The sequence below is a fragment of the Lygodium microphyllum genome, chromosome 1 (genome assembly GCF_053477565.2).
Source record: "Lygodium microphyllum isolate KBCC chromosome 1, Lygodium_microphyllum_v1.1.10, whole genome shotgun sequence".
Lineage (NCBI taxonomy): Eukaryota > Viridiplantae > Streptophyta > Polypodiopsida > Schizaeales > Lygodiaceae > Lygodium > Lygodium microphyllum.
Genome location: NC_141135.1, coordinates 83993117 through 84008651, shown reverse-complemented (window position 1 = coordinate 84008651; position 15535 = coordinate 83993117). Strand labels below are relative to the sequence as shown.

The 15535-nt window shown below is 38.0% G+C and overlaps 1 protein-coding gene across 1 annotated transcript; it reads right to left on the bottom strand.

Moving 5' to 3' along the window:
* Window positions 1-2284: 2284 nt before the first annotated feature.
* On the bottom strand, window positions 2285-5547 carry LOC148041337 (vacuolar cation/proton exchanger 3-like). Its single transcript, XM_087678984.1, has 11 exons — window positions 5421-5547; window positions 4512-5260; window positions 4077-4144; window positions 3952-3980; window positions 3651-3841; window positions 3359-3562; window positions 3132-3254; window positions 2906-3022; window positions 2760-2813; window positions 2554-2670; window positions 2285-2470 (listed from the first exon to the last, which is right to left on the bottom strand). The coding sequence occupies exons 2-11, from the start codon at window positions 4821-4823 to the stop codon at window positions 2324-2326; spliced, it is 1362 nt and encodes a 453-aa protein (XP_087535110.1). The 5' UTR covers window positions 4824-5260; window positions 5421-5547; the 3' UTR covers window positions 2285-2323.
* Window positions 5548-15535: the final 9988 nt, after the last annotated feature.

Below are 15535 nucleotides of genomic sequence, written 5' to 3'. Positions count from 1 at the left end.
CATTTTGTGCGTGATGAGAGTGCAAGCAATAGTCAAACTATGCGCTATAATGGGCTCCAATTAACCTTTTGAGACTGTATGGAGTCTCAAAAAGCATTTCTAGATGCAATAAGTCAAGACTTGAGTGATTCACATCTAAAAACTAGTAAAATCTCAATCAAATGACTAATGTGACATGGTCATATAAACCATCAATAATGGATATCCATGTATTCCACATGCATATAACCCCCAAAACCCTATATATAGCAAGGTTGGAATGTTATGGTTGCAACAATAGTTCAATCGTAAGATCCACTCATTATATGCACCTCTAATCCAAAAATGACCAAATAGTTACATTGCAGTCTAGCTAGTTGGATGTAGAGCATGTCTTACGCATTGATATTTGGTTGTATCCCCATCACATCCCATCCTCAATTCATTAAAAAAATAGTAAATTCACTTCAAAGAAGAAAAAATCAAAGATTTACAAATCGCATCAACTCATCATGATATGCTAAGGACTTACCCCTCTTGCATAGCCATTCATTCACATATTTATTAATTATGCTAAGCAAGCATAAGGTTCTACTTTTAGAGATTTTTACTTTTTTTGTTTGAATGAGAAAAGGAATCGTAATTTTAAATACAAATTAGCAAATCAAATCAACTACTCTAACCTAGGATCACTTACAAATTGATGGCCTTCCAATCCATCCTTCCTACTCTACATTACATAAGGTTCCCATCAACATGCATATCCCAACAAAATTCAAGTTATAAACCCTTGCTTGTCAGATCTAGACACGTGCTTTATCAATCATGCACTCTCAATCGATCAATGCTTCATGACCTCACACATTGCCAACTATCCTCACTAGGGTTCTCTCTTAAGCCTAGTCTAACCAAGAATCTATTCTATAATCAAGTATAGTTCTTGAAACCGAGAAAAGAAAAGTAAACGAGAGCAATGAGAATCATTAAATTATAGTTCAAAGGTTTATTGATAAGCTCCAAATATTCCACCAATTCCACTCTCCATGCCTCCTCGTAGCTGCATGTGCAAGATGTCAAACTTTGTAGCTTGTTTCTTCCATGTTGAGAAGAGCGCTCTCGATCTCGATCTCTCAAAAAAAAAAAAACGAATTGTGATAGGTAAAAGAAAGCAAGGTAAAAAAGCAACCAACCATGAAGAGAATAGAAAACCTCCTCACAATAGACCCAGGAGATGATGGTATCATCTTCTCTCTAATCTTGTATGCCCAAGGGATGCAACAACGATGGTAAAAGAAAAATAAGCCACACTTGATTATGCAACCACCAAAATGTCTCTTACTTCTTTCACGTTTTCACCTTAATATGATATAGGCTTTTTAACAAGCAACCAAGGTCACTTACTCTTAGATCCCAGTCCATAGCATATAACCTTAGGATAGTTGACCATCACACTGACACATACAATGGTGTTGTTATAAATGCACAATTTTAATTGCCTACTTGCACAAAAGTTAGCCAAATGCTTTAAACAAATGTCATGATGAAAGTTTAAGTGAGCCAAATGCTTTAAACAAATGTCATGATGAAAGTTCAAGATCCTAAACATTAAATTTAATCTCCCAAATTATGCAAGAGCCCATAAGGCCTTCCATATTATTTTTGGCTTATATATTTTGGAGTGTTGTTTCACTTCCCGCTTCAAATTTTATCAACTTTGACCCTTGTATGCCCATACTCTTTCCTTTTTGTTGTAGCCGACCTTGAATAGAATTAGCACACACCCTTTCCTCCCCCTCCCCCCACATCCCATCCGACAACCCCCCCAAAAAAAAGGTAAGAGCCTCATATAAATATGAACAGCATTTTTAGTCCCTATGCTTATAATGCATTCATCCATACACTTCACTTTGACCCCAAAAAAAAAACAAAGACAAAAGCCTACTTCCAATCTACAAAAGTCAACATCTCTTGTCAAAATGCTGGTTAGCCTCTAACAATATCAATTTGATCAACTAACGTTTTGGACACAAACACTCTCTCTCTCTCTCTCTCTCTCTCTCTCTCTCTCTCTCCATGCACTCAGTTTTACAGCTAATGCTATGAGAGCAGGCAATGATCCAACGTTGCTTCTATAAATATCAAAAGTGTAGCACAAGCAAATCTCTTCAAGGAGCGACAAATTGATGGATACTTCACACCAATTAACCCATAACTGGTGGTAACATTTGGCACATTGCATGTCACACTCTGTGGGGACTTTTATTACATGAACACAAATCATTGAAATAATGAACAAATAGTGACATGAGTAAATGAATGCACCCTCGTAATAAACTGCTTAGCCTTAAGAATAGTTTAATGAAACATTACTTTTCATACCCTCATTGACCTTCCCTTGGCTAGAAATGTCGCTATGTACAAAGAAGCTGGCCCCTACTATTGCATAGCAAAGAACAAGCATAAGACCCTTGAAGTAGTTGGCTCTTCCCTCCTGCCAAGTTCAAACCCACACAATATTACACTTCATAGCAAAACAGCTTAAGTGGATCCTTCTAGTAAGTTACTACAACTCACCTGAAGCATGAAAGCAACTACTATAACTGCAGTGAAAAGAGTAGCAGTTTCAAAGAGTTGGAAGTTCAAATCCATTTGTACACCCATGATCCAACCAAGAATTACACAAAAGGGAATCTGCAAAATGGGAAAACCAACATTGACAACCATGTAAGGTAAACGTCAGCTCCAACCGTAAAGCCTCAAGGGCTGGTTAACATGCCCACCACAAACATGGAGATTTGAGTTGAAGATCCAACTGCCACTCCCACTGAAATATCCTGCAAAACAGCTCCATGAAATGATTGTTAAAGTAAAAGCTGCTGTGTCATTATTGTCCAAACGTGACAATATCAGCAATTAATACACTCACAAGCTTATCTTTCATAGCAAACATGATCGCACTTGCATGCTCAGCTGCATTTCCTACAATAGGTAAAATGATAACACTAATGCAAGCCAGAGAAATATTTAAGCTTTTTGATGTCCCCTGCACACATTACATAAAGAATTGACAGATAAGGGTTCGTTTTGAGGCAGAAAAAAAACACAAGAGGTGAGTCTCTTAAAAACATTTGCTAAACAAGTCACTGGCATACCTCTATAGCAATGACTAAGTAGTTTGATAACAATGCTATAAAGACTGTAAGTATAGCCAGCCAAAGAACACAACCCCATTGGCTCAACTCCTCTTCCACAGAATCACTGCCAATCTCTTCTTCCTATCAATAAGAGGAGTGCAGCAATTTTCTTGTCAATAACTGAGCCTCGATCTTTACTACTTAGTAAAGTGATGTGGAAATAAACAGGAAGAATTTGAACTCACCTCATTATAGAGTTCTTTGTGGCTTTTTAGCTGAAAGTACAAGTAAGTTACATATGCCAGTAGCATAATGCAACTAGTGAACCTTGATAGGAACAACTCTGAGACACCATCATGGACTTCCGTGTGTGTGGCATGCAAAGTTGCAGGAAAGAGGATGGCCATGACTGCCATCAGCAGTAGGCTAGAGTTGACGGCAGCTGTTGCCTAGATTTAAAGGGGGAGACTTCAATCAACTACTTGACAAATGAAAAAAACAGAATGCCTCGAATTGCTCAAGTGAACAACAAGATACCTGATTGAACGTCTGCTCCTTGTGCCGAATACCACCAAGGAAGAAGGCAGAACCTAATACCAGTAGCATGTTGGACAATATAGAACCCAAGAGAGAGAGCTGCACCACTCGGATCAATCCATTTTTGAGAGCAAACACGGAAATAATCACCTCAGTTGCATTTCCAAATGTGGCATTCAGAAGTCCACCGACTGCAGTGGAAGCTCCAAATCAGGAAAACAGTAGAACTGCTAATACCAGTGGATGGCTGTACCAAATTCACCCAACTGTTTTGATCATGTGTAGGAAAACCAATCGATACCTGTAGGGCTTGTGTAGATGGCCAGTTGTCTGCAATTCAATAATCAACCAGCCAACCTTCCAATTAAATCCATGAACAAAAGCTGCTGGCATAAAGAGCACAACCTAGTTCACATATAGACTTACTCTGTAACATAACCAAGCCTCTCTGCAAGAGGTACAATTGCCACTAAACTAAATGTGAAAACGCAAGCCTGCAGCACAGAAGTTTGATGAATGAGATAGGAGAAAAATTGTCCTGACATGTCTACTGTGAATAAGAATGCATCCATCTTCTGCTAACGCAAACAACCTAAAGGGCTTTTTGAGTATGAGCCCAGAAAACAATAAGCTACTTTGCAACAACCAAGCTACACAGACTAATGGAAGGAAGTATTATCTCATATCTAATTCCGAGGGTTCTTTTCGATGGCGTTGGGTGCCTGGGATACTTGACATTAATAGTCTGCAGCAAGACTAGTAACAACCAGACTCAGGAATTTCCTGACCCTAATTCCCATACACAAAAATGGGAGCCACCAAGACTTTGTTATTGTTGCATCCATGAACTAAATCCCTCACCTCCGGCCAGCCCACCACTTTACTGACAAATGACAAGACAACAGCCGGAAGGAACCATGCCAACTTGCTCCCAACTATGATGCGGAGAAACCTCACTGCAGAGTATATGACGCTGTGGCAATGAGAGGGATGCAGGAAGCCTTCGAAATGCCGGATGCCGTTGGAGTAAGCATTCTGCAAGCCTGCTGTGGGCGACGAGGAGAGGACACCGTTGTAGTTGGCATTGAGAGGCACCTTGTCATCATGGATCTCTTCCATTGGCACCCTGTCATCATGGATCTCTTCCATTTCCGGGCAGCTGTCCATCATCATCACCTGTGCGAGGGCCCCTCCCAGAAGCTACAATTGCTTCTGCGACGCTACAAAGATTGCCTCTGAGCATCCTCGTGCGCAAGCCGGCGGACTATGCTGCCGTCTTATTCTGAATTTTTAAGGCTATTAATACTCACAAGAGGCCCTTTTTATCTCTGCTTTTGCTGAGGGGGTTGGAAAAAGCGATGTCCGATAAAAATCTCTGCGTCATGTTTGACCAATAAGGAGTTTATGATTTCAGAATCCGTTTTGAGCCGTCTGCTTGGTTGCCGCCATGGAAGCTGGGCTAGGGTTTCCACTGAGTCTGTGCATGCACAGAGAAGATGATGATGATGATGACGATTAGTGGCGGTGATAGCAACGATGGCGATGGCGATGGCGATAGGCTGCTCTGTTGATGGACTCCGATGATCGATGATCCCTTCCAATAGCCAAAGCTACTCACATCATCAAACATTAATCGTGATTAAGTATTTGCTGGACAGGCCTTACCTTGTCAAATCAATCAAATCATGTATATTGCTTCGTGGAACCTTCCTTACTCACAAAGATGCAAATGGTTATACATATAAGAATGCAAATGTTCCAATTATGTACCTTTTCGATCCAGAAAACAACAAGAATTTGTGTATTAAAGGCTCTTCTACACACGGGATGATCATTGATAGACCTTGGAATCAACCTCACATTTCTTTCACCATTGGTCTCCTTGCATTAATGGCATTGCAAGGTTGCATATTTTGTGTGTTGGTCGATGGTCATTGGTCCACAAGTAATGCTTTGGAGGATAACTAGTGGTATTATCAACTAGCGTGATCCCAAACAATAACTTTCTTTCCTGTGAGTTTCTAGTTTGTCACTCATTACAAGTAACCTCACAAACAATGCAAGGCTAGGTTTCTAGAGTGACATGCGAATTGTAGACAAAAAAGACATCAAATCTAAGGTGGAAGATTTAAATCTCAAGCTTCACAACATTTTTTAGTTTCAAAAATAGCACAATTGGGAAAATTTATAAATTACAATGTGACAGTTTCAACAATTGAAAAAGCAACATGTACTTACCCTGTCTCCTAAGAGAGAAAGATAGAAGTTTGGTCGGATGTTCCTATAATCCCCCCAAAAAAGAGAAGCTTTGCTTGTACCAAAGTACTCTCTTGAACCCAGCTTACACTTCAAAAGGATGTCTTAAAAGGAAGTTCAACTTCAACTCCTTGAAGGTAAATTAAAGTACTCCTTGAAAGTACATTCTACTTTTCCCATGATTCAAAAACTCACAAACAATACACAAGTCAACATATATGTGACTCGTGAGTTTCTACACAAGTTTTGCAAAATCCAGAAGTATCTTGAAAGTTTGTATCGATTAGATTTATGCAAGCTATTCTATATGATTGATTAGAATTTGGGACCAATTAAGTTGATACATTTCATTTTGTTTTCAAGTTGATCAAATACTTGTATACTTTATGTTCGAAGAACGACAATCTTTTTTGTTCATGTGAGATACTAGACAAAGCTCCAACGGTTTAAGTAAGAAGAATTGTCTTTATTACTCATGGTAAATGCACAATGTTTATGCAAGTTCATCCTAGGAATGATGTGAGCAAGTGGAAATAAAGGTAACAAATAATACCTTAAGACTCGCGATAGAATTCTAAAACTCAATCTAATTCAACTAAATGCAATGACTTTTCTAGCAAATATTAATTTTAGAAATTGACATATTAATACATATATTAAGACCCATTAGGCTTGCTCCATTGGGTTATACTAGTATTGGGTTGAAAGTCTAGCAATTTATTCCACAAGCTAGATGCATATGCATGCACACATGCACGCGTGCGTGCCTGCATGCACACGCACACACACAAGTGGTGGGTTATATTGTTTGTGTAAGTACATTTGAATGACTTAGATAATATATGTTTCCCAAGGTCAAGCAATGTATGTGCTTTTTGTGCATACATGCAAGTGACAAATAAATGTGTGCATGTATATGCATGTCTACATGCATGCACGTGTACAGATCTATAATTTGAAATAATTTTGCCTATGGCTATAATATTACTCTGTGTATAAATATGCATACATGCAAGGTATTTATGTATGAAAGCATGAGTATGTATGCACTCATGACTATGTAAAAACACGTTACAAAGGTTAGTTTGCTTGAATATTGACAAGGTGGGGTCATCACAATGGCCTTCCAAGATAAGAGAAAAGGCAAATGAAGAGATGTCAATTGACAAACTTGACTAGTTGAACTAGAAACAGTAATTTAAGTAAAATTAAATGCCTTAAAACTTGGAGTAGAGTTTCCAAAAATGACGCTAATAAAATTCAAACGAAGAGTTTCTAGCCAAAAATGTCTCTAATTAAATTAAGTCAGAGAGTTTCTATCCAACATTAAATTTTGCTGCTATGTAAGGCCAAATAGAATGTGTTCCATAAGGGAAGCCAATAGAGATTCACTCCAAAGTTAGATGTGCTTGAATGAACATGCAAGTAATTTCATATATGCCCATGTATGAATATTGATGAGTGCCTTAACCATGGGACGATAAATAACAATTTAAACAGGTATGCAACCCACTAAGCTCACCTCCCATTTGGCTCCAAAAAACAAAAACACACATAGTGGAACCTAACATGTTTTATAGAGGTAGATAGGTTAATAACACCCCATACAACTTCCTATCAATGTCCAAAAACTTAAAATCTACATAAAATAATGGAGAGACAAAAAATGTACAACAAACCTTCAATTACACATAATGTGTTAAGCTTTTAGTCCATGTAACTTTTAAAGTGTTTTAAACCTTGCATAAGACTAATGGTTTTAAGTGAATCCTAAGTCTATGGCTTATGCACCTCTTAGGATAAGCACTCTAGATAGGGTAATCTCCAAGCTTTAACGGTTGAGGTCGTACAAGTTATTAACACTTGTTCACCTCATAAAGTAGTGTAGCATCTCTTTTGGGACCCAATGGATACATATATCCATGAGGCTCTTGTGTATATAAATGAGAGACCTTTCTCATGCGATGCATAAGAAATTCCAAAGTTTTGATTTTAGCAAAACTTAGTCATATGAAATTCAACTTTAGGAAAATGTGCCATGTAGCCATTTGGAGTAGGTTTTGATGATGTTAGCATATAGCTTTATATGGCTTCAAAGATAAGGTAAACCTTTGAAATCATAATAATATGGTGCACTTACCTTATTGATCTAATCAACAAATATGATTGATTGTCATTGATTTAACACAACCCATCATTGTAGACCATATACTCCAAAAATTGCATAATTAAGCATCTACAACCTTCATAGAGAGGTTCAAATGGCTCATAACTTTTAGAAAGGATACATAGATATCTACATACATGGGACTCCAAAAGTTGTATATTTGGATATTCTCCATGCTTATTAGTTGGTAAGGCTCCATCCTTGAAGTACTCGATAGTTAGAGTTTTTTTTCTTTATTTTTTGCACTTCTAGCCCATTTTCATTGAGATGAAAGAGATAATCTATCAAGAGGATAATTCAAGCTTTAATTTATCCAAATATGCAAATGAGCATATTCTCTTCATAATGTGAGAGCCTTGCTTTTTTTCGCAATTCATATTGAAAAACTCGTAAAGTTTCTAGGGGACTAATGTTCTCATTATGAGTTGTATGGGTAAATCCCCACTATCAAGGTACTAATTGCAAGTTGATAAAGAAAGAAAAACTTTGGATGTGGTTATATTTTTCTTTGTAACTTTTTAACTTCCCTCTTAAGCCAAAGATATGTTAGCATGAAGGTTACTCCAAACAAGGGAAGAATGTCTATTGTATAGTTGCTACTTGCTTTTAATGATCTCAATCTTAGAACCAAATGAATGTCTTGTGGGGTTCCACAAAGGCACTAAATTTTTATATTCTTCCAATACTGGCTGCAAAACCTTATTAGATCCCTTCAATCTTTTGGATACTCAATATTTGTGGGATCATCGATGCACCACAGATCTAATACAACATCCATAATAAAACAACCATAGTATACATCAAAAGAATTCTTTAGGCTTCCACACTTAAGAGTAGCATTCAAGTTTACAAAAGACTATCTTCAAGCATTAATCGAGTACAAAACATTATGACTATACTGGCATTACTTTGTATAAGTAGAAGTTGTGCATTTGGCTTTTATATGAAGGCTACCCAAGACAATTATTGCCTCTATTTGATAAGATAAATATATTCAATTAACAAGATTATGGCATGATAAATAACGATTTTGACTTTAAAACCTACGAAAAATAAGAAAGAGTTAAAAAACATGCAAGATAGTTTCAACGACACATAATGCATCAAGTTTTAAACAAATGTAACTTCTTAAAGGATTTTAACCCTTGCATAAGGATAATGGTTTTAAGCCAAGACTAAGGTCTTTCTTGGGGCTTATAAGTTATGCAGCTCGTAGGATAATCATTCTTTTGTCATTACAGTTCATTAACCTAGCCATTTTTGTACATTGATAGTAGATACTATAAGCATTCAATATCATGGAAGATCAATATTCATCCTTGAGTCAAAACATAAGGTTTATGATACTTAACAAAGATTCTCATTGAGCTAGCTTCAACACCCTTCGTTAGAATATGTACTCCAAGGTACAATACAATCACCAAAAACCATTACTATTATAAGATGATGCCATGATGCCATTCCTCGTCATCAACTAATTTCTTCCAATGATGCATACATTCTAAAAATCTAGAGGCTCAACTTAGTATTGAGTGCAATAAATATTGCTAAGGTTGGTTAGATTGATCTGAATGTCCATGCCATGATTGAGCTCATTCAAAGCAATCAAAAATTTGATCAAACTAATGATCTTAACACGACTATAATCCATCATGCACATGTTGCCAATGCATGTCATTTCATTTGAGCTAGTTTATCTGTCAATCCAATTTATGAGCTAACGCATCAATTCCTAGCTCCCTCACCCTACAGCATTGAGTTGTACTTGGAAGCATGTTGATAACACCAGCCCTCACCTACAAACCGTGATACTCAATGCCTTCGGCTTGTCATGTACAAAGTCCCCCTTCATGAATATGAGCTTTGCCATCAAGATGGACCATTCTACGAACTTTGGTGCCGTGTCGTGCTGAGGTGTGCGTGTTGAGTGCATGTTGAGTTGAGGAAGTGTGTTGTGACATGATCTGTTACGGTCTTGTGAGATGCCTCCAAGGGGTCGAAGGGGAGCCCCACGCAGATACCTAATGAAAAGATCCATATGAGAAATATCAATGCACTAATACTTGTGCAAAACAAACCATGAGTATTCGTATGTGCACACCACATGGGGATCAATCAATCATTAAATGCCTTATATCAACCTATTAACCCCAAATAGAGAAGGATGCAAAAAAGCTACAACTTAGTCAAAGTTGGTGAGTCAATAAGGAAAAGTAGAGCTAAAGAGAAAATGAAGCTACATTTTCTTAATTAGCTACATTTTTTCATATCTAATCTAATCATGATTTATTTTTGTACAAAGTGAGTGTGATCACTTTCTTACAATCATAATATCTACCAATGTCATGAACATGTATCTCAAATTCTATTCATGTCTTCAAGAATTCACTCTATGTGAACCCTTACTATCATTTGCATTCAAGGCCTAATTTAAAACCACCTCCCTATAAAGTTATCATGAATAAAACACACTCTTTTTCTATTCAACCCATGAATACCCCCATTAAAGGATACCCTTTCATATGTAAATATGGCTTAAAAGGAGGATTTTGAAAATCCCTTATATTAAACCCACGTGATCAACTTACATTTTTTAGTAACGTCCCCCTAAGATTCATGTTATAACACTCATGAGGCATGAAAATTCATAGGTTACTCCATCCATCATGTAAATTCTAAAGAACTATCATGTAAAAGAGAGATGACGTAAAATGATTAGAATCTCTCATCCTTGTGAATGTAAACTTTTGAGCTCTTACTTCCATATTCCTCCTTCTTGCTTCCTTTGTAGCCAAAGCTTGTGAGAGTGACTATGTATGCATGTATTGGGGGGATGTGAGTAATGGAGAGGGTGAGGGACCAAGAGGGTGAAGCCTTCTCTCATTGCATCTCATATCTTCTTCTTTTCCTAGTCATCAACCATACCACATGGAGGCTTGATGTAGCCATTGTCTACTGTGAGAGAAAGAGAGTTAAAGAGTGAGAGAATTAGGAAGGAGAAACTTATTCTCCTCTTTCTCTTTTCTACGCTCTTGGTGGCATTGGAGGAGAATAGATTCGATATGAATTGGCAACTTGAGAGGTTGAGGAGGCATCATTTGAATTATGAGACCATCAAGCTTCCTTTTGGAAAAGAGATTATGATGGCAATGGCAAGATTGGAGCCACTTGTATAGTTTAGAGATAGAGCATTAGCCAACTATGTGAGAGAGTCTAAAATTGTTAAGGAGAAAGGAAACTCTTGAAAGAATAAGAGTCCACCAAAAGTCTCATACATTACTACCTAAGCACAAAATTTTTGGTTCCATTTTTTGGACCAAGACAAAATCCTCTCACTTTATGGTTGCTCATAGTCTTGCTGTGTGTAGGAAGAGAAGACCATGATTGTGCAAATGAATAACTTTTCTGGCACTTGAGTTAGAGAAGACATATGTGATCCAAACCTAGACTAGTAGGCTAGGATCTCATGCTATGGCAAAATACAGGATTGAGACTTCTTGAAAGAAATTTAGCCCTTTCTCTAGAGAAGGTTGATCTACTGCAAAACACACGATCTAAATTGGAAGGCCAAATCAAAACAACAAAACCACTTTGTTGAATGAATGACTAAAGAGAAGGATAGTTTAGGATCTCTTTTCTTCACCCTTTTCATCAACAGACACACAAAGACTATAGAATTTCTCATCTACAATCTTGGGTTAATTAAGTATGCTAAGTGCATCCAATGTCCTACATGCTTGCATGACTTGTTGTACTTAATGATATACTTTTCTTGTAGAGCATACGTGAAATATAGGCATCATTGCATTATTGGTCTCTATGAGCACTAGGAAACAAGACATGGATGAAGCTCTTATTCTTTCAAGAGTTTCAACCTTGGTTCACTACCTCTCACCTAGTTGCTTGCGCTATAAATCATCCTGATGTCATTTGCAATACCAATGCAAGTAGAAAACCCAACAACTCACGAATTTGTAGTAAACTCACCTCGTCAATATCTTCTCATTGTTTATTTTAGGTAATTTGAATACACACTATCGCCTAGTGCTTCCCAACGCCACCGCTACCTGCTCTACACATCAACAGAAGCATTCACAATTGTTAGAAAATAATAAAATTAAACCGACAAAAGTGAATACCTAGTAGTCTTCAGCTACAAAATAAATAAATAGGCTGGAACTCTATCCTAACCTTAATTTAATATGAGTGCACTCTAAACTCATAAACGTCCATTAATTTAAATATGTATTTTATGGAATCACCCGCCATGGAATCATCCACGTGCACATTAAATTAACATGACACCCGAAAAGAACAAGCATTCCCATCAACTTCTCACACAAGGAATCCACCTTGTGTACGAGCCCCGGCAAATAAATATAGCTTTACGAAATCCATCGCAAAACCTCATGGAATCCACCGTGGAATAAAAACTCACGGAATCCATCGTGGAATATGCCTCCTAGCATCATGCATAGTGATTGGACTAAGGACCTTTAAGAAGCTTATTTGTTGGATGAGGACTTCAGGTACATATTCCAGAAATTACAGCATGGGATGATGGCTGAAAACTCCCAATATGAGCTCAAACATGGCCTTATTTGGTCCCATGGCAAGATTGTCACCCCCTACACTTCTCCCCCCGCACTTCTCCTTTCACATAGAAGATCATGGAATAGATGCGTTCTTGCTCCATTGTTGGTTAATTGGGTGTTTTAAAACATATGATACGATTGGCAAGAGCTTTCATTGGAAAAGCTTATGGAGGGATGTCAAATGATTTTGTGACTAAATGTGTTCCATATCAATAGAACAAGGATAGGACACTTAGGCTTGATAGCCCCTTTTAGCCCCTTTCTATTCTTGAAGGGAAATGGACACATATCACCATGGACTTCATCATGAGCCTCCCTATTACCAAGAAAGAATGGAACAATATATATGTGGTAGTTGATCGCCTCACCAAAGCTGCCCACTTTATCCCTACTAAGACACAATACACTACCTCTAAGGTGGGCACTCAATTTATGGAGTATGTCTTCAAGTTGCATGGATTACTGCAAGTTATAGTGCATGATTAGGATGCCAAGTTTATGAGAAAATTTTGGCAATAAGTTTTCAAATCTATGGGCACCAAGCTTGCTCCATCCACTGCATACTATCCATAGATAGATGGCCAAACTATAAGGGTAAATAAAGGGCTTGAGACATATCTATAACACTTTTGCCATAATGTACAAGATAGTTGGGATACGTGGTTCCACTTGGTTGAATTTTCATATAAAAAATCCACCTACTCTAGCATTAGAGTTTTCCCGTTTGAGGCATTATACGAGTATAAGGTCCCCTTTCCTATAATCTTATTCAATGATAAGATCAACCCTCATAGAGTAAAGTTGAGTTGGATCCCATGCAAGTCCTGCTTTAGCAATGCAAAGTGAATCTTCAAAAGGCACAAACCCACATGAAGCTCTATGCTAATGAGAAAATAAGGTGTTTGGAATTCCAAGAGGGAGAGGTATTCCTCTTGAAAGTGCCTAAGTTTTGTTACTCCACTCTCAAAGAATATAGCAGTAACAAGCTCACCCACTATTTTTATGGCCCCTATCATACCCTTAAGAGAGTTGGTGACTTGGTCTATAGATTAGAGCGTCCCCCTACCATCAAGATTCACAATGTGTTTCATGTTAGCTAGTGGAAGAACTTCCCCCCCCCCCCCCCCCCCAATAGACGAAGAAGGTATCATTCAATACATTCTTGAGGTAATCATTAGGCAATGAGATAAACACTTAAGATCTTGATTTATCAAGGAATACCTCATCAAATGATAAGGCCTACCCCTAGAAGAAGCCTCCTAACACCAGCCATTATTTTCATTGAATTTCCTCATCTCGAAGATGCCCAACAGGCTAAAAACTAGCAAGTTATGTCCCCTTTTGACCACATCCTGCATGCATAATACCCATGTGCTTCCTACATGGACTAAAAGTATATGTCATAAGCTCTATTTTGACATGCATCATGCCCCATTTGGAGGAGCCTATCAAAAGTTATGGTAGATTTACCTTAGCAGGTCTATAGTGGACAACATGCTGTCCATAGTCTTCACCCACCCATTTTTATTGTAACTTCCTCCTTTTTTTTCCCCTCTTTCCTATCTTTCTTGAGTCTCCTCTTTTAGTCTTTCTTCTTCTACTTCCTTCTCTCTTTCTCTCTCTTCAACTCATTCTCCTCTCTTCTCTCAGCTTCATTCATTATAGTATCAAAAATTATCGAAATCATGTTATTATGGGATGAGATAGTATGTAAACCATGAGATTTTCCATGATAACATTTAATATGTTGAACAATTCATTCATATATATATGTAGCAATATCATGCTTAAATCAAATCACCTAGTAACTTTTGCAGCCATACCACCTCACATGTTACCATAATAGCACCTATGTACTCAGCCTCTATACTTGATAAAGCAATTATAGGTTGCTTTTTATTGCTCCATGTAACTGTTGTGCTACTATTGGAAAATAGGAATATGTTGGTAGATCTTCTATTAGACATGCTACTAGCCCAATCTGCATCTATATATCCAAACACAAATATATTCTTATCTACCACGTTCCTTTATTTGAGTGAGTTCCTTAATTATTGCACACAATCCTCAAGTTACCTCCACTCAGCAAGTGTGTTCTTTTCCGTGAACTCGTGCTCAATCAGGCTTTCGGCCATTCTTAGATGCACTTCAAGTGTTGGAAGTCAAGGTGAGTGCGAAGAGCTAATGTCTAAGTGGCTTGCACACTCTTGTCTTGTCTTAGGCCCGATAGGCTTGTTCGGCCAATTTGTGGCGCCTTCTACTTGGTTTGGGTTCATTTGGGGTCTGTGTCTCCACTAGCTGCCGTTAAGGTGCTGACTCTCTCGACAACCTACTCAAGCTGCCAAACAGTCACACGTCTTGCAAATTTGCCTATTCGTTGCGCCCGAATCGAGTTACGGCCATTGGGGTGTCTCACAAAGGTTGGCGTTGTTGAGATCTAGTTGGGTCTGGTGTAAACTTCCACAAAATTTGCAAAAGTATGACTCGGCCCAACTCGTTCGAATTGTAGGGGCCGAGTGGTAGACTCAAACGGGCCGAATGGTTGAATAGGGACACTAGCTGAACTTACACCTTGGACGGCTGAATAGATGTGACCGAGGTCCGAATGGGCTGAGGGCTGAAATATGCATTATTCAGTCTTTTTAATAATGATGATCAGGGTTTACACATTAAAAGAGAGTTTTAATTTTAGTTAGAAATCATTTTGACTTATGGATCTCGGGTAACTTAGCAAACCTTATCGATTGGAGTTGTTGCGTGTATATTCATATTTTAGTATTTTAGTAATCCTTAGACTACATGCCCTCCAGAATTCCCACTCCTCGGTTGAGACCTCCGCCCCTTCACGAGACACTACGGTCAAATCT

Bases quoted from the DNA above. Each gene is read 5' to 3' on its own strand.
- LOC148041337 (XM_087678984.1), bottom strand. From the start codon at position 4,823: ATGATGATGGACAGCTGCCCGGAAATGGAAGAGATCCATGATGACAGG. The intron at 3,023-3,131 runs GTATGCCAGTGA...TAATGTGTGCAG, and splicing joins ACTTAGTCATTGCTATAGAG to GGGACATCAAAAAGCTTAAA. The intron at 2,471-2,553 runs GTGAGTTGTAGT...TGAACTTGGCAG, and splicing joins TAGTTGCTTTCATGCTTCAG to GAGGGAAGAGCCAACTACTT.